This window comes from Pristiophorus japonicus, chromosome 4, assembly GCF_044704955.1.
Source record: "Pristiophorus japonicus isolate sPriJap1 chromosome 4, sPriJap1.hap1, whole genome shotgun sequence".
In the NCBI taxonomy this organism is placed as follows: domain Eukaryota; kingdom Metazoa; phylum Chordata; class Chondrichthyes; family Pristiophoridae; genus Pristiophorus; species Pristiophorus japonicus.
This window is the reverse complement of record NC_091980.1, coordinates 258,744,887-258,771,523: the sequence shown is the minus strand read 5'-3', so window position 1 is coordinate 258,771,523 and position 26,637 is coordinate 258,744,887. Positions and strand designations below refer to the sequence as shown.

The 26,637-nt window shown below is 42.9% G+C and overlaps 1 protein-coding gene across 5 annotated transcripts in view; it reads right to left on the bottom strand.

Annotated features, from left to right (window-relative positions):
• LOC139263376 (serine/threonine-protein phosphatase 2A 56 kDa regulatory subunit gamma isoform) overlaps positions 1-26,637 on the bottom strand; it is a 181,448-nt gene that overhangs the window by 61,668 nt on the left and 93,143 nt on the right. For all 5 annotated transcript variants that reach the window (XM_070879380.1, XM_070879379.1, XM_070879378.1 and 2 more), the window contains 2 exons: positions 17,352-17,551; positions 11,629-11,739 (listed from right to left, as the gene is read on the bottom strand). In XM_070879380.1, coding sequence (XP_070735481.1) covers positions 11,629-11,739; positions 17,352-17,551 — 311 coding nt within the window. The remainder of the gene's footprint in view (positions 1-11,628; positions 11,740-17,351; positions 17,552-26,637) is intronic.

Here is a 26,637-nt window from a genome sequence, read left to right as displayed (position 1 = left end):
ACATCCATTGAAGAGATACTAAAAAATGTCATGTTCTAATTTTAAAATCTCTTGGTTGTTCCATGTTGTACACCATTCCCAACTGAGCAGCAGTATGCTGAGCTGCCCCATAGGAGATGCACAAGTAGCTTATGGCAACTTGCCCACTAATTTTACCCCTCCCTCTGCTGGGAAGTGCTTTGTTCCCAGCTTTTGAACCTGCAACAATAGGCAGAGATCAGGATCCTGGAGCTTTTAAACTAATAGTGCTTTGCATAGAAACAAAATACACAAAGAATGGTAGGAAATATATCACTCCCTGGTGTGGAAAATTACTTAGAGCGAAGACCACAAGAGACATTAGCTGCAGGCTTTTTACCCACACTTCTAAAGCACCTCCTCCTCAGGGCGAAGTTTAATTGATAAAGTCCAGATAACCCAACTACTCAGCAATTTATTTCACAATTGTTTTTGCTTTTCCAGGTTTATATAGGTCTATGCTTGCTTGTTATGCTCAGATGGAGGTTGCTTGCTGATTTTCAGTGAGAAACCAGAACTAAGGCCTAACATAGGACCAGTAATAAGAAACCTACATAAAGTTTTAGTTTAATGGTGTAGAATTGAGACTATTCTCTACTTGGTCTAGAAGGAATTTGTTTTAATTAGTCCTGTTATTAATAAAAAATCAGATTGAGCTTACAAAGGGGTTAACTCCCAGAGATATACAAGCCTTTTAGGATGGTTCCGAGGCAAGACCAAAGAATTAACAGCTCTCCGACATCAGCGTGCTTAAATTTGCATACTACACATTTTTGAGGCAATTAAGGATTGGTCCGAGGTAGTTTGTGTGATGACCCATATGGCCCACTCCTGCTCCTATTTCTTTTGATCTAATTTAAAAAAAAAATTCTATCTGGTGAGAGAATTATCTTAAGAGTCATACAGGGGCTTGCAAGCTTCCTCACCAATAGGACAAGTTTTCATTCAATGTGGTAATTATGATTAGCAGCTCAGCAAACCAATTCTCATCATGCAGAGTTAAGGGAGCAGTCAGATGACATTCTTTGCTATCTACCAATACTACTTGTAACCTAAAGATTGTCATTTAACTCTGGGAAAGTTTGCTTGCACATGAAATCTGCCTAGAATAGTTGCATACTTTTATTACAAGGATCAGCAGGAAGTAGATGCATCTACTCGGAAACCTGCAATCTGTTCATTTGTATAGTTATGTAAAATAAATCAGTTTGTTGGTTTATAATCATGGCTCATCTCACTCGAGTGCTTGATCCATCTTTGACAGGAAATGCAGGTGGCAACAGATGCTCATACTATCCATACACAAAAAGGTCTATGTTTGATCCCCAGGTAGTGCTATGTCGAACTAGATATTGGTCAGTAAAGGTATTATTTCTCATAGTAAGGTTTGCAAGGCCTGCTTACAGGGGTGATAGTGATACTAAGCCCAAGAAAATGGGTCAGATTTTGCTGGAGCAGGACATCTCGCACCGTACCCCATTAGTTAGAGGAAAGACTAAGATGGAGGGTGAATTAGAGTGGGTGAATCCCAATGTCAAATCAAGCATAGAAAGAGAAGAGAGAAAAAGAGAAAGGAAAAGTAACAAAAAAAAATTAAAAGTGACATTTTTACAATCTCTCATCATTAAATTAACATGGAAATGCAACAACTTAAATGAAAATCACGGGGAGATCAAGCACTAGTCTCTAATTTCGCGAAGCTAATGGCGGAGTAGTGTAAATTGGCCAGCAACATGTGGCAATTTTCAATTCATGGGATATCTCTTCCTGGCCAATTTTTGTATTAGTAACTGCATGTATTGTTCAGACATTTTTTTCTCAAGCAAAATCTGGTCCATGATCTACTGTAGACTCATGAAATTTACAAAAGTAGTCCTATGCAATTTCCCTTCAAATTTGGCAAATTTCAGAATACCTGGCGCAAAACTGGTTCAGGTAAACACTGCTGAGTCTGAGTGGATCACATAGAAGTTCTACTGGGCCTCACTCCACTACCAAATAGTTCACCCACTACTCTCGGATCACCCTTGAGGGCAAACATAATGACAGGCTCCTTTTCTAGACTTAAAACCGCCTACTTAAACCCATTCCCTCGGTCCCTTAACAAGCAAGAAGCCCATGGATTTCTTTGCCACATAGAGAGAGACCATCTGTTTCTGCTGCTTCTTCCCCCTATTTCTTGCCCATCAGGTCAAACCTTTCTCCAGAACCGCACTACCCTAGTGCTGAACCCGTCTCTAGTTTCTCTCCCATCTCCCGCATGCCCTCTCAGACTCATCGGAAACCCACCTTGAATTTATAATGGGGCACAAAGAAATGGCAGATCAGTTGAACAAATACTTTGATTCTGTCTTCACGAAGGGATTGAAGACCGATAAATCCCAGGGCCTGATAGTCTGCATCCCAGAGTACTTAAGGAAGTGGCCCTAGAAATAGTGGATGCATTGGTGATCATTTTCCAACAGTCTATCGACTCTGGATCAGTTCCCATGGACTGGAGGGTAGCTAATGTAACACCACTTTTTAAAAAAAAAAAGGAGGGAGAGAGAAAACAGGTAATTATAGACCGGTTAGCCTATATCAGTAATGGGGAAAAATGTTGGAATCAATTATTAAAGATGAAACAACAGTGCATTTGGAAAGCAGTGACAAGATCGGTCCACGTCAACATGGATTTATGAAAGGGAAATCATACTTTATAAATCTTCTGGAATTTTTTGAGGATGTTACTAGTAGAGTGGACAAGGAAGAACCAGTGGATGTGGTGTATTTGGACTTTCAAAAGGCTTTTGACAAGGTCCCACACAAGAGATTGATGTGCAAAATTAAAGCACATGGTATTGGGGGGTAAGGTATTGACGTGGATAGAGAACTGGTTGGCAGACAGGAAGCAAAGAGTCGGGATAAATGGGTCCTTTTCAGAATGGCAGGCAGTGATTAGTGGGGTGCCACAGGGCTCGATACTGGGACCCCAGCTATTTACAATATACATTAATTATTTGGATGAAGGAATAGAGTGTAATATCTCCAAGTTTGCAGATGACACTAAAACTGGGTGGCGGTGAGCTGTGAGGAGGGCGCTAAGAGGCTGCAGGGTGACTCGACAGGTTAGGTGAGTGAGCAAATGCATAGCAGATGCAGTACAATGTGGATAAATGTGAGGTTATCCACTTTGGGGGCAAAAACACAAAAACAGATTATCTGAATGGTGACAGATTAGGAAAAGGGGAGGTGCAACGAGACCTGGATGTCATGGTACATCAGTCATTGAAAGTTGGCATGCAGGTACAGCAGGCAGCAAATGGTATGTTGGCCTTCATAGCTAGGGGATTTGAGTATAGGAGCAGGGAGGTCTTACTGCAGTTGTACAGGGCCTTGGTGAGGCCTCACCTGGAATATGGTGTTCAGTTTTGGTCTCCTAATCTGAGGAAGGACGTTCTTGCTATTGAGGAAGTGCAGCGAAGGTTTACCAGACTGATTCCTGGGATGGCTGGACTGACATGTGAGGAGAGACTGGATCAACTGGGCCTTTATTCACTGGAGTTTAGAAGGATGAGGGGATCGCATAGAAACATAACATTCTGACGGGACTGGACAGATTAGATGCAGGAAGAATGTTCCCGATGTTGGGGAAGTCCAGAACCAGGGGTCACAGTCTAAGGATAAGGGGTAAGCCATTTAGGACCGAGATGAGGAGAAACTTCTTCACATAGAGTTATTAACCTCTGGAATTCCCTAATGCAGAGAGTTGCTGATGCCAGTTCATTGGATATATTCAAGAGGGAGTTAGATGTGGCCCTTACGGCTAAAGGGATAAAGGGATATGGAGAGAAAGCAGGAAAGGGGTACGGAGGTGAATGATTAGCCATGATCTTATTGAATGGTGGTGCAGGCTTGAATGGCCTACTCCCGCACCTAGTTTCTATCTTATTCCCATTAAACTGCTAACCAATTTCCCTGCCTGGCCACCATTGCAAATTGTTCCCGCTTCTCACGCACCTTCGCTCCCCCCGCAACCCACCTTTCAAAATGACCATCACTTCCCTCAAAAAAAAACCACCCTCATCCCCTCTGTTCTTGCAAATTGCCAACCCATCTCCAACTCTTTTTTCCTTTCCAAAGTCTCTGAAGGCGCTGTCACCTTCCAGATAAGTGCTCATCGCTCCCATCACTCTATTTGAATCTTTCCACCCTTCTCTGCACTGAAATAGCTAACAAAAATCACGAATGACACACTGACTTGGAACATAGTTTATTATACTACTGATCTTTCTGTTGTATTTAATAGTCAACCACACCATCCTCCAATGCCTCACCTCAGTTCAGCTTGGTGGGACTGTGCATGCATGGTTCCATTTTTACCTATCCAATAATCATCTTAGGCAGTCACCCAGAGGAGAGGATGACTTGCTACCACACTAAAATGAGTTCTAAGGTGACCAATGAGACCAATGCGGGATCTACAGTTTCTTTCACAGGTGGAGCAGATGGTGGTTGGAGGGACGGGTGGATGGGGTGCTTGATTTGCCACATGGTCCTTCCGCTTCCGTTTGTACTTGGCTTCCGTGCACTCCAACAAAGACACTTGAAGTGTTCGGTGCCTTCGCAGATGCTTCTCCTCCACTTTGAGCAGTGTTGGGCCAGGGATTCCCAAGAGTCAGTGGGGCTATCCAATAATAGCCAGAGTATCTCCATCAATGGCTTTTCAATGTCACTCTGGGAGCCCCCAAAGATAAATCCTTGGTGTTGCCTCTTCTCCATTTTGGTGTCATCAATTGCACGAGGTCAGCTTCCACATGTACATTGATTTCACTTGTCCACCATCTGCAAGCTGTCTGACTGCACATCAGACATCCAGACTTGGATAAGCTTCTATTTCCTCCAGCTATTGTCTTTGGCCCTCAATATCAGTTATCCCCTCCAAGTCCACTGCTTCAGACTGAACCAGATGTTTGCAACCTTGGCACTCTATTCAACCTCAAGCTGAGCTTCCAACCAAAAAGATTGTTACTTCCATTTTCAACATTGCTCACCTCCACATATCTGCCACTGAAACCGCTATCCATTCCTTGATCATTGCCAAACTCCCATTACTGCTGGCCTCTGATCCTCTACCCTCAAGTTAAGCCCCTCCCCATTCGGTGTAACCTTCTCCAGTGCCACAACCCCTCCTCGGTTCATCCCACCACTGGCAAACATGCCTTCAATGACAGACTCCACTTTCCATAATTCCCTTCTTAAACTCCACCAATTCACTACCTCCTCTTCTATTAAAATCCTTAAAACCCATCTTTTTTGCAAGCTTTAGGTTCCCTCTCCTAATGGATCCTTCTTTGGCACGGCATGTATTTTTTCTTTACCCTATATTAAAAAAGGGACTATGGGGCCAATTTTTCACACTGCCGATTTTTGGTGCAGTTGTAGAGGTACATCCGATTTTTTAGCGCCTGACTGCACCTCAAAAAAAGTTGCAAGTTTCGCCGGAATAAAATCATTTTGGAGCGGCGCAGATTGTCCTTGGGCTCTGTGGGTGGAGCTTAAGGTCTGCGCCGAAAAACTGAGGTTGCCAGGGTAACGAGGGATACACTGAAGGGCTGAGGCTGAAAAGTGAAACATACAAGATGCAGCAAGACAGAAGCAATTGTACAGCCCTGGGTGCCGCTGCTATCCCAGGCCAATGCCCGATTCTCTTTCTCTCTTTCTCCCACCCCCCCCCCCCCAAAACCCCAAACCAGTGCCATTTCTATTGTGGGCCGAATGGCCCCCCCACTCCTATCATGGGCCGAGTGGCCACCCCCGCCCCCAGTGCTGCTGCTATCCCGGGTCGAATGACCCCTCCCCCTCCCCTCCCGGGCCGTGGATCTCTATCTTCTGCACCAACTTTAAGTCACCTTAAGGTTTTTCAGAACAGTACACTGCTATTTTTGAAAATATCCTAGATGGCCAAACTCGCTTAAATGGCCAGAAATGGCACTGCCAGCAGCCACAGACGTCAAAAAAAAAAAATCGGGAACTAAAAAAAAAAAATCAGCCTTTAGTTTACGATGACGCAGAAACCTTGGCGAAACTTGTAGGTTTTGGTTTGCTCCAAAAAAATCAGCGAACGCCAAAAAAACGGCATAGAATGGTGGCGAAAAAAGGGATATATATAAATGTGTTGTTGTTATCCTTTGAACGCATGCTGTGGTTGCTTGCTAGCAGTTCCATGCTGATTTGTAGTGAGAAAATCCAAGAAGTCTAATGTAGGATCAGTAATTCATGAAATAAGCTACTGACAAATTTACAAAAATTACAGAACCATAGAAACAGATAGCACAGGAGGCCATTTGGCCCAGTGTGTCTGTGCTGGCTCTTTGAAGAGCTATCCAATTCGACCCACTCCCATGCTCTTTTTTCAGAGCCCTGCAAATTTCTCCTTTTCAATTATATAACCTATTTCCTTTTGAAAGCTATTATTGAATCTACATAAACTTGTGCGCATCCAAAACTCTGCTGCCCTTGTCTTAACCCACTCCAAATCTCATTCACCCATCACCCCTATTGCTTGCTGACCTTCACTGGCTCTCGGTCTGACAAACACCTCAATTTTAAAATCCTCATCCTGGTTTTCAAATCCCTCATGGTCTCCCCATGTCCGTAGCGCTCCTGCAGCCCTAGAAACCTTCAAGATCTCTGCGCTCTTCTAATTCTGGCCTCATGCATCCCCAATTATTGATATTGCTCGTTAAGCGCCTTGGGATGCTTTACTACATTAAATATGCTCTATAAATGCAAGTTGTTGTTGAATCTGCTTCCACCACCCTTTCAAGCAGTCCATCCCAGATAAACAATTGGCTGCATAAAAATAGTCTTAACATCCCCCCCCCACCCTCGGCATTTTGTCAATTATATTAAATCTGTGTCCTCTGGTTACTGATCCGCCTACCAGTGGAAACGGCTTCTTCCTATCTACTTTATCAAAACCCCTTATAATTTTGAACACCTCTATATAATCTCCCTTTAACTTTCTCTGCTATAAATGAGAGCAATCCCAGGTTCTCTAGTCTCTCCACATAACTGATGTTCCTCAAACCAGATATCATTCTGGTTAATCTCCTCTACTCCCTTCTTAAAATATGGTACCCTGAATTGGACACAATACTCTAGCTGAGACCTAACCGCTGACTTAAGGTTTACCTTAACTTCCTTGCTTTGAAGTAGTGGAGTAGACACCCCAGAAGTGTTGTAATTCATTCAACTTTCATACATAAAAGTGTTATATGGGGGGGGGGGGGGGAAAGAGGGGAAATACAAGATGATCATGGAGGGTCATTGTCCCTCTAAAAACTGCACCATGTATGGTCATCTTGGTCAACTTCTTCCCCATTGTGCCTTATAAAAGCTTGGGCCTAAACCACACCTTTAGTTCTTTCTCCAGTTGTTACCAGCAGTCTTGACTGTCCACACCAGAGATAGCTTACCTTACAGTGGATTGCTCTTTAACTCCTTGATCTGCAGTTTAATAACAGTTCTATTGTATTTTTTCCAAGTTTGTTCATCTTTTTGGTAAAGTTTGGCAAGATATTCTGTTTGCCTGGGACCAATGCCATTTTGGTCCAATCTATGCTTCCATACCCTAGTACTGGCTCAATAGCTATCTCAGCTGATTTGGTCCTTACTGGCTCATCTTTAGTCTTTATTTGATGATGGCTTCTAGTTTCAAAACCTGCGTATTTCATGGATTCTTTCCACTGATCAATAGCACATAACATCTATTCGCATTGTACCATCATGACATACAAAGAATACTCAACTCAATAAAATTGCTTTGTGAAACCACCTCATTCACTAGAAAGCTATCTTCGGTGCAAAGAATGTCCAGGTATGGTTTCCCCAGGTAGGTGAATCTTGGATTACAAACACCTTTAGTTTTAGATCAAACAGGGGATCAATTGTAAACAGGAGATACTCTCAAAAAGTGTTCCAAGATACACCAATCAATATTCTATGCAGTTTTGTATTAGTGCGGATATGTTGCCATAGTACTCTGGGCTCTCAAAAACCTTCTTTGCTACTGCTCACGTTTGCCTAATATTTGGCCTTTAAAGACCCACCTTAGATGATTTGGTCCTTACAGATTCATCTTCAGTCTTTAGTTGCTGTGAACTTCCAGTTTCAAAGTCTGCAAATGTAATGAATCATTTCCACGGACTATTATATAATCATTTATGCTCTGATCCATGATCATCTAACTTGTAGAAGAATCAAACACACAAATCTAAGCAAGGCTGAACAGATTTAGCCAAGTCACTAATGATGTGCTCTGTGATGATGACTACATATGTATCATCACTCCCTTCTCAGCAGTGTTTGGCACATTTAATCACGTCATTTCCCTCCAATGTCTCCTCTCTCAAGCACAACTCTGAAGAAATGCCCTTGGATGGTTCCAGTCTGAGCCAATGCATCTCCAACAATGGTTTTTCTTCCCTCCCTTGCACCTTCAGCTCTGATCCCCTCAAAGATCTATCCCCAGTTCCTTCCATTTTCTCATTTACACACAGCCCTCAGCAACATTATCCATAGGCATGGGTTCAGTTTTCATGTGTACATTGAGGATATACAGTTCTCACTCTCCATGATCACTAAATCCTTAGAATGCCTTTGTGCTTTCAGACGGTTTCTTGAAATCCATTCTTGGATGAATCATACCTTCCTCCATCTCATCATTTGGAAGACCAAAGACACCCTCCCCACCGACTCCATCCTCCTCCTTCATCATCGTCTCAAGCTGAACCAGAACATTAACAGCCTTGGCATCCTGCATGACCCACAAGTTTCATTCTTGTTCCTGTCCATCACAATGGATTACTTACTTCCACCCCCACAACATTGTCTACCTCCACTCCTAGCCGCTGAAGCCCTAAAACATGCCTTTATCAATCTAGACTCCTTGCTGGCATCCAATCCTACATAAATCCAACTTAACCAAAACTCTATGTATTTTGTCCCGCTAACCAAACATCATCATCATAGGCAGTCCCACGGAGTCAAGGATGATTTGCTTCCACTCTGAGTTCTCAGGTGACTGAGGAATCCAATGTGGGACCTACAGTCTCTGTCACAGGTGGGACAGTGGTTGAAGAAAAGGGTGGGTGGGGAGCCTGGGTTGACACACACTCCTTCCGCTGTCTACGCTTGTTCTCGGCAATGGGAGTAGAGGTGCTCAGCACTCTTCTGGATGCTCTTCCTCCATTTTGGACGATCGTGGGCCAGGGATTCCTAGGAGTTGGTGGGGATGTTGCACTTTATCAAGGAGGTTTTCAGCGTGTCCTTGAAGCATTTCCTCTGCCCACCTGGGGCTCACTTGCCGTGTCGAAGCTCCGCGTAGAGCGCTTGCTTTGGGAATCAAACACCACTGTCCTCACTGATCTACAATGGTTTCTCATCCTCAAATGCATTAATTTTAAACCTAGTCTTCAAATCCCTCGATGACCTTGCCTCACCGTATCTCTACATTTCCCTCCAGCCTTATATTCTGCCAACCACTCTTCTCCTTTAACTCTGGCCTTTTATCCAGCCTGCCTTCCTGCCTTCCTTCACTCTACCACGGAGGCAGAGCACACAACTGCCCAGGCCCAACATTCTGGAATTCCTTTATACATCTCTATCCTCCTTTAAAACTTTCTTAAAATCCATCCTCTCTTGCCAAGTTTCCAGTAACCCTTCCTGACTTGGCATTCAGTCTTGGGGCCATTTTTCCACTCAATGTACTGTAATACTGAAAACATCTCATTTTTGGATACAAAGATGGTCCAGGTTTGATTTTGTGCAGGGTTCTGACAAAAGGTAATGGACTGCAACACTAACTCTACCATCAATCGCTCTACACAACAGATGCTGTCTGACCTGATGAGTGCTTCCAGCATTTTCTATTTTAATTTCAGATTTCTAGCATCTGCAGTATTTTGCATTTTACATTATCCTGGTGCAGATATAGACCCGAGTTCCAAATCAGATTAAGTATCAACTATAAACAGCGAGCACTTCCAAAAAGCTCCAAGTTGCACCAATCAGTATTCTGTATTGCATTGCTGGGGTTAAGGGGACAGAAATAATAGCTCGTCTGCCACTGGTCACTGGTCTAATATTTGGCGCTACCATTGATCTGATGCCAGTTTTAAGCAAATGAATAGTTCATTTTCCCCCCATTACAGGTGCAGCTTCAGTACCCTTCAAAGTAGTTGCCTCAGCCAGTTTTGGAATCAGTTTTGATGATTTAACCTGAGGAAGTGGTTCAGGTCTAATCATTCAAAAAAGAAGTGGCAACCAAGTGACATGGCCCTCACTTATACTGAAAGACTGAAAAAAATGGCTGACTGAATTTGTTCAAGCCAAATGACCGTTTTTCTTGAACTTCTTATCCCACCTTGCAGGAGGATCTTCAAACAAAGGGTACTGGAAACCGATCACCTTTGTTTTGGCTTATGCTCCAAGTTTTATTTGATGCACATGACTAAAGAAAATTAGGGATCTAACTGGACAGAAATTAGATTTATGTTACAGAATGTCTTCCAACAGTTGGAGCTCCCATCATGAAATTCATTCCATTATACTGCAGGTGGATTCCATAGTTTTGGCAACTCAATCAGATCAGATGCAATCAGGCGAACTGAATTTTTTGAATGTAGAAGTTGCACGTCTACACTTATATGAACAAATGCTTTATCCCTATCTAAATTAAAATCTGTTTCTTATCTGGAGTTGTAATTTGTTGTAATTCTTGAAGGATACAGATCTTGGCAGTGTCTGTATTTGGAAGAGTCAAGCTTGGACATACTTGCCACTAGAATTGTCTTCCAGCAAACAACACTACCACAACAAGCCGTTTCGCCAAGTTTGAACCAAGCTTCAAACTTCTGGAAGTCTCATTTCAGTATGCAAGCATTGTAGTTATTTTCCACAGGGAAGAATCCATGAAATCAAAGATAAGCTTGAACAAAATGCTCACATTGACTAGAGTGAAATATGATTCAATCAGGGCAAATTTGCCAGAGACTGGTCTCAATAGACTAAGATTTGGAATGCAAATACAAACTTTTAATAAAAAGTGATCTACTGAAGTACAGAAAACACAAACAGAACTTCCTCCCATGTGCATAGACAAATTGGTGCCAACAGGGTGTGGTCCAGAACAATACTTCATTTGCAGCGTAGGAAGAACTACTGAACAAAATGGCCACACAATGGTGCAGTTTTCAATGACAGTACTGCAAGATCATTTCCCATGTCAGAAATCATGCAGTTAGATTCAGCAACTGAATGAACAGGAAACAGGAAAACATATTTTTAAGATTAAAATTTAATGTTTTCACAGGTGATTGGTCATAGAATGGTATTTAAGCAGTTTTAAAAAAAAAAGAGATTTTCATACGGCCAAAATTTTCCACACAGTATGGAAACAACAAAGGAAAACAACAAATGGTTTCAAAAGACAATAGAAAACAAATGGAGAGAAAAAGGGAAAAATGAGAAAATAAAAACGAATTCAAGAAACAAGGCTTTCTTCTCTGGTTGTCAGAGATCATGAGCTCTGAACTAGAATGTTTAAATACTGATAACATACAGTACCTGTAGATGAGGCCATGCAGCCTCTAATGTTGGTTCATCCTCTTCAGGATCAAACTCTGCTCCCGTGGGGTTAGACGATGGTGGTAACGTTCGAAACATGTTCACCGCAAACTGAAAAGGTTTTCAGAGGTTAGCAGTATTTCACATGACAGTTTGGTATAGTTGAACCACTGGAAAAAATTGCGATGATCAAAATTCTAAAGTTTTATTCTAGTTCACAAATAAAATATAGGGCCCAAGTTTCCACATGATTTGCACCTGATTTTTAGGAGCAACTGGTGGAGAACGGACTATCTTAGAAATCGCAATTCTCCACATTTTTTTTCCTGTAGTTCTAGTGAGGTAGAACAGTTCTACTTTGGAACAGAATTTTTTCTTCAAAAGGGGGCGTGTCTGGCCACTGACGCCTGATTTAAAAGTTTCCACAGTGAAAACGTACTCCAAACCAAAGTAGAATGGAGCAAGTGAAGATTTTTGTAGAACTGAAAAAACCTGTTCTACACATTAAAAAATCAGGCGCAGGTTACAAATTAGGCGTCCAGAACGAGGTGGGGGGGGAGGGAGGGAAGTCATTAAATTCTACAATAAATTCTTATTTATACTTCTACAAATAATATACAAATAAATCCAACCTGAATAAACATTAATAAGCAAAGAAAAGATTAAATAAACCATCTTCCTACCTGTGTGAAAGTGCTTCAGGCACGGAGAATTCTGCAGTCAGCCTGAGGCGCCTGTTCTGCCCGGGGGGGGGGGGGGGGGGAGAAGGGGAGAGGAGGCGCCCGTTCTTTCCCGCAGGGGGGGGGGGGGGGGGGGGGTGGGGGGAGGCGCCCGTTCTTTCCCGTGGAGGGGAGGGAGACAGCGGTTTGCTGCCGCGGAGGGGAGGGAGGGGGGAGGAGACAGCGCTTTGTTGCCGTGGAGGGGAGGGAGGGGGAAGGAGACAGCGGTTTGCCGCCGCGGAGGGGAGGGGAGGGGAAGGAGACAGTGAGAAGGCTGCAAGTGCTGATGGCAATGTGCTTTTATTAAAAAATTTTCAAAAATTAAACAGCTACAAAGAACTACAAAAATGGCCGAGTGCCAATGTTTTTTTCACACTGAGCATGCGCGAACGCTCCAATGCGCAGCGTTGCCAGCAGGGAAAAAAACTAATTTAAATAGTACCCGCCCCCTCCCACTTACAAAATCGGCGCGAGTGTAGGCTCCGCCCCCCTGGGCACCACGCCAAACCGACAAGGAGCTGCAAAGCGCTCGGGAATAGCGCGTTTTTTTTTCTGCCGCCGTTTTAGGCGCGAAAAACGGGCGCCCCGCTCGGGGGGGGGGGGCGCCCGTTTTTTATCCTGTGGAAACTTGGGCCCATAGTTCCAGCCTATACCCAAAATTATTAAAATATTGATCGTACACAGGCCACAAATGATCCTCTAACAAAGGCAAGACCTTTGTGATGATGCTGATGAGTATCTGCCTTTTCAAGCTAGCTTAAGTAAAATGGAACATGCAGTGCAAAATTTTGCCAGCTTGGACCACTAAAGCCCAAACTTTCAGTGAACCTTTAACATTTATGAAAAAGCTAAATTTTCAAATCTAAACTGTTCAAGAATATCCTTCTGCAAAATATGATTAAAAGCTGATCAGAATGATTGAGCAATATAACAAATTTATATTTTTCGACTTGCCAATTTCTTCTTTCTTTCCAATCTCCCCACGCCCCCACCCCCAAAAAGTGTTGACTCCTTGCTGGGTCACTTTATTATCGAGCACAAATAGCAGTGACTGTTGGAAGGCTCATCAACCGCAGGGCAGGGTGTCCCAAGTGAGCTGGATTCCAACCTCACTAGATATCTTTCAGATCCAGCAGTGGCATTATTGAACTGCTAAATTAAAATATGCCTCTGCATTAAACTTAGAGCCAAAACCTTACACTATCAATGTTACCACAATACGGCCCCAAGTTTCCACATGATTTGCTCCTGATTTTTAGGAGCAACTGGTATAGAACGGAGTAACTTAGAAATCGGAATTCTCGTCATTTAGTTTGCTCCAGTTCTAGTCAGTTAGAATAGTTTCACTTTGGAACAGAATTTTTTTTTCCAAAAGGGGGCGTGTCCGGCCACTTACGCCCGTTTTCAAAGTTTCGTCAGTGAAAACTTACTCCAAACTAACTTAGAATGGAGTAAGTGAAGATTTTTGTACGCTCGAAAAAACCTTGTCTACACTTTAGAAAATCAGGCGTAGGGAATGGGGGGGGGGTTTAAAAAGGGAAGCTTACAAACATTAAACACTTCAGTTTTACAAATAAAGAGCCGTCATCAATAATAAATACATCAATAAATCAACCAATAAATCAAAAACAATTAATAAGAAATAATTTTTTTTTTTTAAATCAATAAAACAAAACATTTTCTACTTACCGACTGCAGCACCGGGAGCCCTCCAACAGCGTGCTGGGATGGTACCCCCCCACCCCCAGTGTGTCTCTATCTCTGTCTGCGTGTGTCTCTCATTCTCTGTCTGTCAGTGTCTGTGTTTCTGACAGCGAGGGGAGGGGGGGGGGGAAGAAAAGGAGATGGGTGGGGGGGGGGGGGAAAGGAGAAGGGGGCAGAAGGCTGAACGGGCCGGGCCCGAGACTTCGGGCAGGGCCCGTCCCCAGCACCAGATTTACAGTTAGGTGGCGTTGGGTCGGGTCCGGGGGGGGGGGGGGGGGGGAAGGTTAGGTCACATCGATGAGGATGAGGATGAGGATGAGAAGAATCGGGGCGGTCTGGAGGCAGGAAGCAGGAGTCAAGTCGGGTCGGGAGGAAGCAGGAGCTGGCCTTGGGAGGAGCCTTATTCACGCAGCCCTAGTGAGGCCATTCGGTCAGGGCTAGGGGCTGCGTGCTTCGGGCCCCTCCCACACAGTTTCGGGCACCTGGAGCTACTGCACTTGCGTGCCCACTGTAGCGTGCATGTGCAGAGGTCCCGGCACTGTTTTCAGCGCAGGGACCTGGCTCCGCCCCCTACAGCTCCTGCTGCTCCGCGCCGAGGGCCAGAGGACCTGCAGGAAGGTGGAGAATCTGGAGGGGTTTTTTTAGGCGCACTTTGTGGCGCGAAAAACCGGAGTCCAGGTCGGGACTGCGCCGTTCTAGACGCGGCTCGAAACTTGGGCCCTACAAGCTGTAACTTTGGCAGAAGATTGGTGGAAACCCTGGAGAAATGTAGCAATTTAAAAAACACTGTTACAATACATCTGTTTAGTTAGGGATTTCTTTTTTAAAATTGTACTGTTGTAACGTATCCAACATAATCCATAGAAGTGTACAGCACAAAAGGTAGATAATCAATCTATCGCCCCTGTACTGCTCTTAGCTAGAGAAATACAAAACTACTCACTCTATCTTTGAGACAGCAATGATTTGTGTGAAATTAATTAGTTTAAAAAGTGGGCAACAAGAATATTCCCCGTGTAGCCTATACTGTAGTGATTTAATTCCCTTAGTCGCGCAGCGTGGCCAATGGAGTCGGGGACGGAGCCAGCGTCCTGCGCTGAAAACAGCGCCGGGACGTCTGCACATGCGCAGTGGAGTGCCCGCGCATGTGCAGTAGCTCCTCGCCCCAGTCCCTGCGAGTGCTGTAGCCGGTGTGTGCAGGACCTGATGCCCGCCCCTAGCCCTGGCTGAGTGGCCTCCCGGTGCGATCGACCTCAGGTTTGAAATTTTATGCACTGTAGCTATTTTTGAACTTTCTTAATGGTTTGTCATTTTCCTGGACTTTTGAATATTTTGAAAAAATTATGTAAATATGTTTTGTCTTGTGAATAGTGATGACCATTTGTCAAGCCTATTCACCTGGTACTATTGTGAAAGAAGAACATAAGTGACGGAAGAACACACAATATCTTATTTATTGAAGTAGACTTTATTGAGATAATATGGGCTCAATTTTTGCCCAGTATAATCATTGCAAACAAATAGTTGTTTATTAGTTGCGAGATTAGGGCAATTTAATTCAACTATCTTTTACTTATTTTATGTTTGTAGTTTAAGCTTCCATGAATGCTTCGGTTGCATAGTAAATTAACTTTGCGAAATTTGTCATATGATGTCCTGCATAGCTGTTTGATCCTATTCACATTCTTTAGTCAAGTTGTTAAGTTCAGAATAACTCCATAAGGCTGTGGAGTTATAACTCCATGTGTTGTAAGCTCAAACCATTGTGACCTTGGTCTCTTTAATATAACTCCAGTGAGGCAGCAGCATAGTGGGCTGGCTGCTTTTTATATCTGCTTGCTCCAAGGTACACAGGTGACCCATAGGTCTCCCACAGGTGGCAAGTCTGACACGTTAGGTTCACATACATAACTAAGTCATTAAGTCCTGCTGGCCACCGACGTACCTGCCTGCGCTGATTTCTTAACTCTCCACAAGGTTTTTCTGAAGTGGCCATATATGCTGGCCCAAGTAGATTTGGAGTAACTATTAGCTGGCCAAAGTGGCCTAAATGGCCAAAACTGGCATAGGTGGATGGTAACACCCCCTTTTGAGAAAAAAAAACGAAACTCACTTACACTGGAGCAAATTGAATGTGCAAAATGGGGATTTTTAAGATACTCCAGAAAAATCAAGTTGCTCCAAAAAAAACGGAGCAACTCCTGGCTAAAATTGAGCCTTTTAAAACTATTTAAAATAAACAGATAGATGCCAAATAAAACTGAAATTTTTGATAAAGCTATAATGTGAATGTTATAGTGTGACTGTTAGTGTGACTATCAGTTGCTTAATGTGCACTACAATTCAGCTTGGTTGGGACCAAAAACAACATAATTCTGTATAATCATTAGCATTTGTAGCAAACATTACTCTTTGAAGTTTCAGATGAAAGGGTACAATTTCAAAGTCATTTTGATAGATTAAAAACTGGGAGTTATTCAAGTCTTGATGGATAATACATTTTAAATGTATTGATCCTTTCCTTGTAGAATAATTTAGTCCCTAATTAAACCCTAATCCCATATACTTCTGTTAGCCAAAGACATTCACACACTGCTCTTTAATCAATTTGTGCTACATCTATCATTTGTTTCATTACCTGTTAAAAATGAAATGCAATTTCAGTTCCCAGGTTTTTGTCTTATTCCATCCCATTCCTAATAAGAGGTCCTAATTGTCCTCATCATCCACCTCACCAGTCTCTGCCTTCACAAAGTCATATTCTATCATTTCCACCACCTACAGTATGATCCCACCACCAAACACATTTTACCCTCCAGTCTCTGCGTTCTAGAGGGACCAGTCCCTCTTGTTCACTCCACTCTTTCACCATCCCTCGTTCAAGCTGTCCTTCGGCTGGTACCTTCTCATGATTTCAGCAGGAAATAGAACACCTATACCATTTATTTATTCCCAAACCACTGTCTAAAGCTAAAACACTCCTATTTCTTATTTATCATACTCAATTTTTGGTATAAAGATTAATCACTTTATTATGAACAGGTATTGAAAGAATTGGTGTTCAAATTCCAATTGACACTAGTCCAACTCAGTTCTACTAGTCTGGACCAGTACTTACCAGTTTAAGGAATTTGATGCAGAGTCATTTGCTTTTGCTTGGCAACCGATCAAAATAAAATAAGTATTTTTTTTTAAACAGAGATAAAGTGGACAATATCTAGGTGTTTGTACACTTATCAACCAATACAGGTTTATCCCTAGTCAAATGCTGCACAATAAATATATTGACAAATAACTTACCACATGGACTACTTCTGGGTAAATGGGTTCTGTGATAACATTGCGGTTGTGCGTGATATATTCCACCATTTCGCTTAAAGCAGCCCTCTTCACTTCCTTCCATTTTAAGTCACTAAGTGGATCAGCAATAAAGTCGAAAAGGACACAGCACTGACGCAGTTTTTGAATAAAAAGCTTTTCTTGTTCAGCTGCAGGAACATCTACAAAAAAGAAAATCAAATTTGTTCCTTTGACGACAGCAAATAATCATGACCAAAGAACTTACATTTATTTTCTTAATTCCCCCAATCCACTTTAAAACAATCCTTATGCTGAATACATACATGAGAACTAACAAGCATTTACTGGGCTGAACAGAAGCTGAAGATATGCACCCATACTAGTGACTACAACTCTCAAAATTTAACTTTTGATATCATTTGATTGTGTCATTATAGTTGTGAAAGTCTGCCTACTTGATGCCTGTTGTGGCTGTTTAGGGACACACTGCTTGAATAACTAAGGCATTGTTACCATCTTCTTGAGCAACTACCTATTGCTTGGAGATACAAATTGGAATAGAATTCTCCTAAATTTACAGGTATTAAATGTCTCTAGTACAACCCAGCCTTTGTTAATCATGTATGAACTGGCTGGGTTTCCAGAAATGAGAGCAGGCTATTCTTCATCAACAATATATTCACTAAAGCAGAATTCCTCAGATAATCTGATGAGACCATGCCACCCACCCCACCCCCCCCCCCCCAAAAAAGGGTAGAGACCAAATATCTAAACCAAGCATCTTTTGCTATTTTCCTTTTTGCTGTATCACGTGTTAAATGGTCAGCCACTTGGGTCCCCCGATCGGTTAGGAGCAGAGAAGTCACAGCTGACTAGGTGGACTGCTCCCTCACCAACTTCATCCTAGAAAGACCCTGATCAGCTCCTTGAACCTGTTCTGCCATTCAATTAGATCAGGGTTGATCTGTACCTCAACTCCATTGACCCATCTTTGATCCATATCCCTGGATACCTTTGCCCAACATGAAAGTTTAATTTGACCCAGCACCCCTTGTTCATGGATTTCCCCCACGAAAAGGAAAGAGTTTCTCTGTATCTAATTTATCGAAACTTCATTTTAAACACATCGATTAGATCACTCCTCAATCTTCTATATTTGAGGGAATACACACCAAGTTTATGCAACCTACCCTCACTTTAATCCTTTAAGCTCTTTGGTGAAGGAGAAAACATCTTTCCTGAGGTTCGGTGCCCAAAACTGAACACTGTACTCCAGATGGGGTTTGACCAAAACTCTGTACATCTGAAGCATCACTTCCCCACTTTGTATTCCAACCAATGTTCCACGTGATTTTTTTTGGGTGCACAGCCCCTTGACAGTTAAACTTTAAAGTTGAAACATCTGGTCCCAGGCTGATTCCAACCCTGAGTTAAATGCCAAGATTTAATTTAGTGATCGTGTAAAATGGTCGCCATTGTTCTTCCACAGCTCCAATCTCTCCTTATTAAAATATTCTGATGTCTTTCTCGGACCCAAAGTGAATGACCCCACACCTCACTATATTGAACTCCATTGGTCAATGTTTTTTCTCCACTCACTGCGCCTGCCTGTCACTTTGTAACATCATGTTGCCATCTACACAGCTTATTTATTGTGTCTCTTGGATATACAACTCTTTGGGCCCAAGTTTCCACACGAAAAAAAAATGGGCGCCCCTCCGAGCTGGGCGCCCGTTTATCGCGCCTAAAAAAAAACTGCGCTATTCGAGCGCCCTGCAGCTCCTTGTCTGCCTGATGCGGCGTGCAGGGGGGCGGAGCCTACACTCGCGCCGATTTTGTAAGTGGGAGTGTACCATTTAAATTAGTTTTTTTCCTGCCGGCAACGCTGCGCGTGCGCGTTGGAGCGTTCGCACACGCGCAGTGTGAAGGAAACATTGGCACTTGGCCATTTTTGTAGTTCTTTGTAGCTGTTTAATTTTTGAACATTTTTTAATAAAAGCACATTGCCATCAACACAGAGGTTTCTTGCAGCAGTGAGAAAGCCTCAAAGTTGAGGCAGCCGTTTCCCTCCCCACCCCCGCCCGCCGTCGGGAACGCACTGAACGGCTCTCCTCTCTTCAGGACAATCTGTTAAATTGTTATTTGGTGAGCAAACGGATTAGAAAATGCTCGACAGTTTCAGGCTCCAGGTCAGTGCACCCAACATTAAGTGATTGTTACAAATGAAAAACACAAAGCCAAAGTACAACATCTGGATCGTGGCGTACAAGACGTGCACACAGGATGTTCTGCTTTAAATATAAAAGTGTTTTACACAATATATTTTTCACATATGCAGTATTGTAGCAAAAGCCATCAATAAAAAAAGGTTTTAAATACGGAGCAACTATATAATAATTATTTTTTGTAAATGTTGCTGTAAATCCTTTTGTGGTTTTAGTCATAGCAAAAAAAATGCTGCTTAAAATTGTAATAAAGTAATGCATTTTCTGCAGTATTTAATAAGAGGCTTTAAAGGAATCAAACAATGAGGAAATTAGCAAGTGTTTCATCAAAGCAAACCAACCATTCAGGATGTGAAACTAAACTCAATTTGTGCTTTCATCAGTGTTGCTAGGCGATAGAATTTTACTATCTACTAAAAAGATGCTGAATGATAGTGGTTTTTCAATATAGCTATGAAATCTGGATATTTCAAGATAATCACACTGGATTTAAAATCTAAAACATTTGGGAAACGATGAGAGACGTTAGATTATCTATATTTTTCTCATTCAAAATTCAACCTTCATCACGAGGGCAGGAGAAAGATTAGGTGGGAAGTCACCTTGAGACACCTCCTTTACAAGCAGGTAGAAGTGTTTATTGCGAAATACTTTCTATACAAAGAAAACTGCTCGCTAGAAAAAAAATGTAGCTGCGCCCTACTAGAAGATTTCCATACAAAAGCAAGATACTGCGGATGCTGGAATCGGAAATAAAAACAGAAAATGTTGAAAACCTCAGCAGTTCAAGCAGCATCTGTGGAGAAAAAGAGTTAACGTTTTAGGTCCGTGACGAAGCGCTGCTGAGATTTCCAGCATTTTCTGTTATTATAGAAGATTTCCAAGTTTCAGTCGCATATTTTTTACCTTGTCTGACTATGTTGGTGACAGTAGTGACCAAACCGAGTAGCACTAGAAGGATGAGAAAAGGATGAGAAACAGAAGGATAGGAAACCGGGCATTTTCCTTCCCCCTAGGAAATTATTCAGATCCATCAAGTCTCATACATTTTAGTTTTAGAAACTCCAAAAAAATAAACAGCTTCATTTTGTAAAGGGGGTTGAAATGTGCCTCACTGATTATAAATCTTGCTATACAATCTACTTACATTGTTTGAAGCCAGATATAAAATTTCCTTCTGTTCTGCTCCACAATCGTAAACAGTAGAGCTTGGTGGTCTAGGATTTGGGAGCTATCCTCAAGTCAGTTTTCAGACTTTGCTGGGTCATGCAAATTTCCACAGTAGCTTCAATTTGGTTCAAGTGCTGTTTTCCAGGAAAAATTGGTGCGAGAGCAGAATCCTTTCACCGCTATTTTCAAAGTTTCATCAGGAATGTCAACAGTAAACTGCTACAAAATTGTTCCCGTCACTACAGTTGAGACTTGAGCTATATTCAGACCAATTTGAATGATTGGTATAAACTTCATCATCATAGGCAGTCCCTCGGAATCAAGGAAGACTTGCTTCCACTCTAAAAATGAATCCTTAGGTGGATGAACAGTCCAATACAAGAACAAAGTCCTCGTCACAGGTGGGACAGATAGTCGCTGAGGGAAAGGGTGGGTGGTACAGGTTTGACGCACACTCTCCACTGCCTGCGCTTGATTTCTGCATGCTCTCGGCGATGAGACTTGAGGTGCTCAGCGCCCTACCAGATGCACTTCCTCCACTTAGGGCGGTCTTTGGCCAGGAACTTCCAGGCGTCAGTGGGGATGTTGCACTTTATCAAGGAGGCTTTGAGGGTGTCCTTGTAACATTTCCTCTGCCAAACTTTGGCTCATTTACCGTGAAGGAGTTCCGAGTAGAGCGCTTGCTTTGGGAGTTTTGTGTCTGGCATGCGGACTATGTGGCCTGCCCAGCGGAGCTGATCAAGTGTGGTCAGTGCTTCAATGCTGGGGATGCTGGCCTGGTCGAGGACGCCAACGTTGGTGCATCTGACCTCCCAGGGGATTTGTAGGATCTTGGAGACATCGTTGGCGCTATTTCTCCAGCAACTTGAAGTGTCTACTGTACATGGTATTACTACAGCCTGTAGGCCATAAGCTTGGTGGCAAATTTGAGGGCCTGGTCTTCAAAAACTCTTTTCCTCAGGCGGTCGAAGGTTGCACTAGTGCACTGGAGGCGATGTTGAATCTCGTCGTCAATGCCTGCTCGTTGATAAAGAGGCTCCCGAGGTATGGGAAATGGTCCACGTTGTCCAGGGCTGCGCCATGGAGCAAGATGGCCGCAGGGATGACAGTTCCTGAGCGAGCTCCCCACCAAACAACTCCCATCTGGCAACTTTCCACCCTCAACCAACCCCCTCCCACTGTCTAAACATCCCCTAGCCCTAATAGACCCCAATAGGGGGGGCATTCACTTAAACCTTCACTTTAAACCCAACCCTGCAAATCCCACAAGTTCAGGCCTACCTCAGACTTCCCACCACTCACCCATTGGCAACAGTGACCGGGCCTCCCGCAGCAGCGACCTGGACCTCTCTTTCCTCCTTTCTCCTACTCACCCCCCCACCCCCACCACCGGTGGCCTCCTCCTCAGCGTGACTCACCTACTTCACCCGATCCTCGACGACGCCCGGCGAGTCTCCGACCAGGCCACTTCCAACAGCGATCGGAATACCTCCAGCGGGGGCAGATGGGCCTCCTCGACGATGGTTGAGCCTCTCCTTCCCCACAGGTGACTTCAATGGCGATCAGGTCTCTTCTATGACGGTGGTTGGCCTCCTCTCCTCCTTCAGCGACGACTGGACCTCTCCTTCCCCACTGGTGACCTGGTCTCTTCTCCTCCTCCAGCACATGGTGAGTACCATGGCTGTGAGACCCAGACCTTCCATTCTGAACTCGTGGGCCACTGTCCCTCCCAATGCCTGCCCCCAACCAATCCTCGGATATAAACTTAACACAATGAGCTTGGCAAAAAAGCTATTCTTGCCGATAAAGTATCTATAGAGCACAAGTATTTGTCCTAATCCAGCTACCAAACGGATTCTTCTGGGCAACACGGTTATCTAAATAAATGCCCTTATATCACCAAGAGAACTTTTTGTAGGTTATCTGTTGAGAGGTGACCATTGTAAGCTCTTCTCTTCACTATTTTGGTAGCAAAACTCATAGGGAAGATGATCTGGAATCCTGGAAGTATGCAAGCTGTGAATAATTCAACTGCATCTTAAAATTAAATCTGTTGTTGATAATCCACCAATTAGAAGGCCATCAAAAGATGCAACGAGATCCTGAAACAAAGTAATTGAGGAATTTTCCTTTTACTATTGATGGCACTTAAGGATACACTACTCCCTATCCTCCTTGGAAGCATGGTATTCTAATCTAATTCTGGGTAAAATATACAAGTTTCAGGATAGTCATATTGTGCCACAGGATCAACAATATCAAACCATGTTATCAAACCAGGGTTCTGCAGCATTTGTGCTTTATGGGTCATTATCAGGAATGGAGGAAGTGTTACTATAACCAACTGCACAAAGCCTGGCCATACTTTGCCAGACATCTTAAAAGGAATTTTTCCAGAAAGTCTTGAATGGTTTTGCTTGATCAACAACTTTGTTACAAATGTAAGAGACACATCAATTGGAAGATTTGCTGCCTAAAGCTAGACCCACCTGCTGTGCGTTAGTGCCAAAATAGAGTCAGCTGCAATCTGCATTACCGTCCTCTGTCGAAGGTAGTTTTAACACCATCTGTGCAAAGACTTTACACATTGGTCAACCTGGTCAAGCAAGATTGAGCTCGAGTCAAATTTTCAACTTGTGCTGAAGGCGGTTGAGTGTACAAATGCTTTCTCTTCAGCCACATGAGCCACTGAAAATGTTTCTCAATTAGTTCATCCTTTTGGAATGCTCCAGAGTGTAATCCTCAATTTGATTCTCTCTCACCTGGAACAATGGAGCTTCTTGCAAGAACCAGAAGTCAAGATTTCTTTGCATTTTGAAGAATTGAGTTAGGATATTCTCAATAAAACTGTCTTTGTAAGACCATTGCAGCGAGCAATTCTGCTGAGTTTAGAAAACATCTTAAATTGTCTTTGGAATTGAGAGAATGTAAGCAGATGACATGGTACTATTGCTGGAAAGAGTCAAAGTACACTAATCAAATTATAAAATTTAAAAGTACTCCAAATTTGATGGTGATAGAGTACCACAAACAGAAATGACTAGGTTAAAGCACAAAATTATTATTCAAAATCATGTAAATCACAGATTAAATAATGCAATTAAATTGTTGAAAAATGAAAAAGACTAATGGCAAGATTCCTGATATGGAATATTAAATAACAGGTGAATTAAAAAAAGATGCAAATAGTGCCATCTACAAAAGATCACATATCTTTCATGAAAGGAAACTTAATTGGCCAGTTTCCCAAAATATCCCATTTCGATGGGAGCTTATTCATTTTTCATGAGTCAGTATGTGGAAAATATATCAGAAGACCACATGGAGCAAGTGTATTGCCTAAATCATAATCTGGATCAAGGCTTAATTTTATAAATCTTATTCAAGATAGACGAGTTGATATTTATACAGTGCAATATTGGCTCTTTGCTAGAGCAATCCAAAAGTCATCCTGTTGTAGAGCCACCTAGTGTACTAATGATACAACAACAATAATGCCATGTGCTCCGTTCAGTTCTTACCAGAGAGCCACGTTGTGCAGTTGGGTGTATAAGCGGTGTCTCAAGATACCACAGATTGGCAATGAGGATGCGATTTTTGGATTTCCTAAGAAACTTTTGTTGGAGGATAATCCTGCTAATCGATGGAGGTTCTGCGTTTTAAAAATCCAAAGTAAATTTCGAGCACACGTGGCTGAACTGTCGACGTTGCCAGAGTCCAGAGGGAATAATAGGGCGCATGGGTGAGTTCCATCATGACCGAGACACTTTCTATGTGAAGCGGCTAGAAATGTTTTTCACCGCAAATAGTATTGTCAAAGTCCCCAATGATGTAAACTGTAACCAGGTGATTTTAGAAATGAACGGACTATTTTCTTGACTGAAGCAGGCCCAGAGGTGTATAAAAGCCTGAAAAATGCGCTTGTTCCAGCCAAGCTGATGGACACACCACTGAAGGAGATTCTAATCAAGTTGGAACAGCACTACAATCCTGAGCCTCTGGAAATTGCCGAAAGTTATAGGGCTAGACTTTCCATCGCGATCAATTAAATGACGAGAGCATCAGTGAGTACATTGTAACTTTATCATGTCATTTTGGAAACTTTCAGGACCAAGCTTTGCGTGACCGCTTTGTGGGTTGAAAAATGAACGAAATCAAAAGTAAATTGTTGACAACCCCCAATTTGACTTTTGATTTAGCTTGTCAGACAGCTATGTCGATGGATATCTCTGATCAATACACCCGAGAATTTCGTGCCATTTCCAGTCATCAGACAACTGAGGTCAATCAGCTGCAGGCTAAAAAGTACAAGGCAGTTGGCCCCAAGGCTGCAGCAACTGGCCACTGCATTGTAGTGCCGATAGCATGACTTCATCACTCAAAGCCGTCCATGTGTGAAGGCAGTGTTTCTTCTGCAGGAAAACTGGGCATCTTGCAAAGGCATGCCGAAAGAAAAGTAAACCGACTAGCAATGCTAGAAGTAGAAATTGCCAGATACTACATAGCGTTGGAGAAGCAGCAGGCCGAGGAGTTTCTGGAGATTCCAGTCATCAGGAGCACGAAGGTATCCAACAGCGATTCATGAGGTTTCGTCACCCAAGTAGACATCGCAGGAACCAGGATACCCATGGAAATAGACACTGGTGCATCAGTGATAGTAGTACCGGAATCACTATATCACGACAAGTTGCGTGATTATCGACTAGAGAAATCGAAGAGAGCTGCGAGGCTGCACAGGAGAGCAAATCCCTGTAGTAGAAAGTGTCACCATACCAGTGAAATACAAGGATCAGTATCAGAGCTTGCCCCTCAATAGTGGCAGGAGGCAAGCCTGCCTTGATAGGTAGAAATTGGTTGGGATCACTGAAGCTGGATTGGAATGAGATTTTTCATGTGGAAGCGAAATTTGCATCGAAAAGATATCAAGCAGTATGAAAAGTGTTCTGCGAAACAGGCAGTCCGATCCAAGACTTAAGGCGAGTCTCAAGAGTGCAGAAGGACACAAGACCAGTTTACTGCAAGCCATGTCCCATACCATAAGCACTCAAGGAGAAAGTTGAGCAAGAACTCAAAAGACGAGAAACTGAGAACATTATCTCTAAGGTAGATCTGAGTATTTGCTTTACACTCATTGTTGTTATACCCAAGTCAGATGGGTAAGCTAGATGGTCAGATGGTAATCTATCCAATATGTTGCCAAATGTGGAAGATTTGTTCACAATGCTGACAGGTGGATGAGTTAAATGAAGAGTTCAGATCATGCTTGACTATAAATACTCAGCTGGCCCTATATCACGACATATTCCAGGGGATGAACCAAATTTTGCAAGGGATTGAAGGGTAGTGTGTTATTTAGATGACATCCTTATTTCAGCACCAAACAGGCAAATCCATAAGGTGTTGAATTAAGTGCTCAAATGGTTAGAGAAGCAGAGTACGAGTGACTGCTCACAAGTGTGAGATGCTTTAAAACTCTGGAGTAGGGCACAGAGTCGACAAAGATGGTTTACATCCAACGAAGGGAAAGCTGGACGCAAATCAGAAATGCACCCACTCTTAAGAATTTCTCTGAACTTCAATCATTTTTGGGTCTTTTGAATTATTACAGAAAGTTCCTCCAAAATTTGGCTACAGTGTTACATACACTGAATGAGCTGTTGAAAAAAATGTCGTTTGGAAGTAGTCATCATCATAGGCGGTCCCTCGAAACGAGAATGACTTGCTTCCACACCAAAAAAGGATAAGTTCACAGGTGTTTCAATGAAGGACCTAAAATTCCAGGTCCTGAACTACATCCTGAAGGGTGGAAGATGCCAGTGCGTGGATTTTATTTTTTAAAAACACGTGATGGCTGTTGCACACCAGCCACCACACAGGTTTGACAGAGCTAG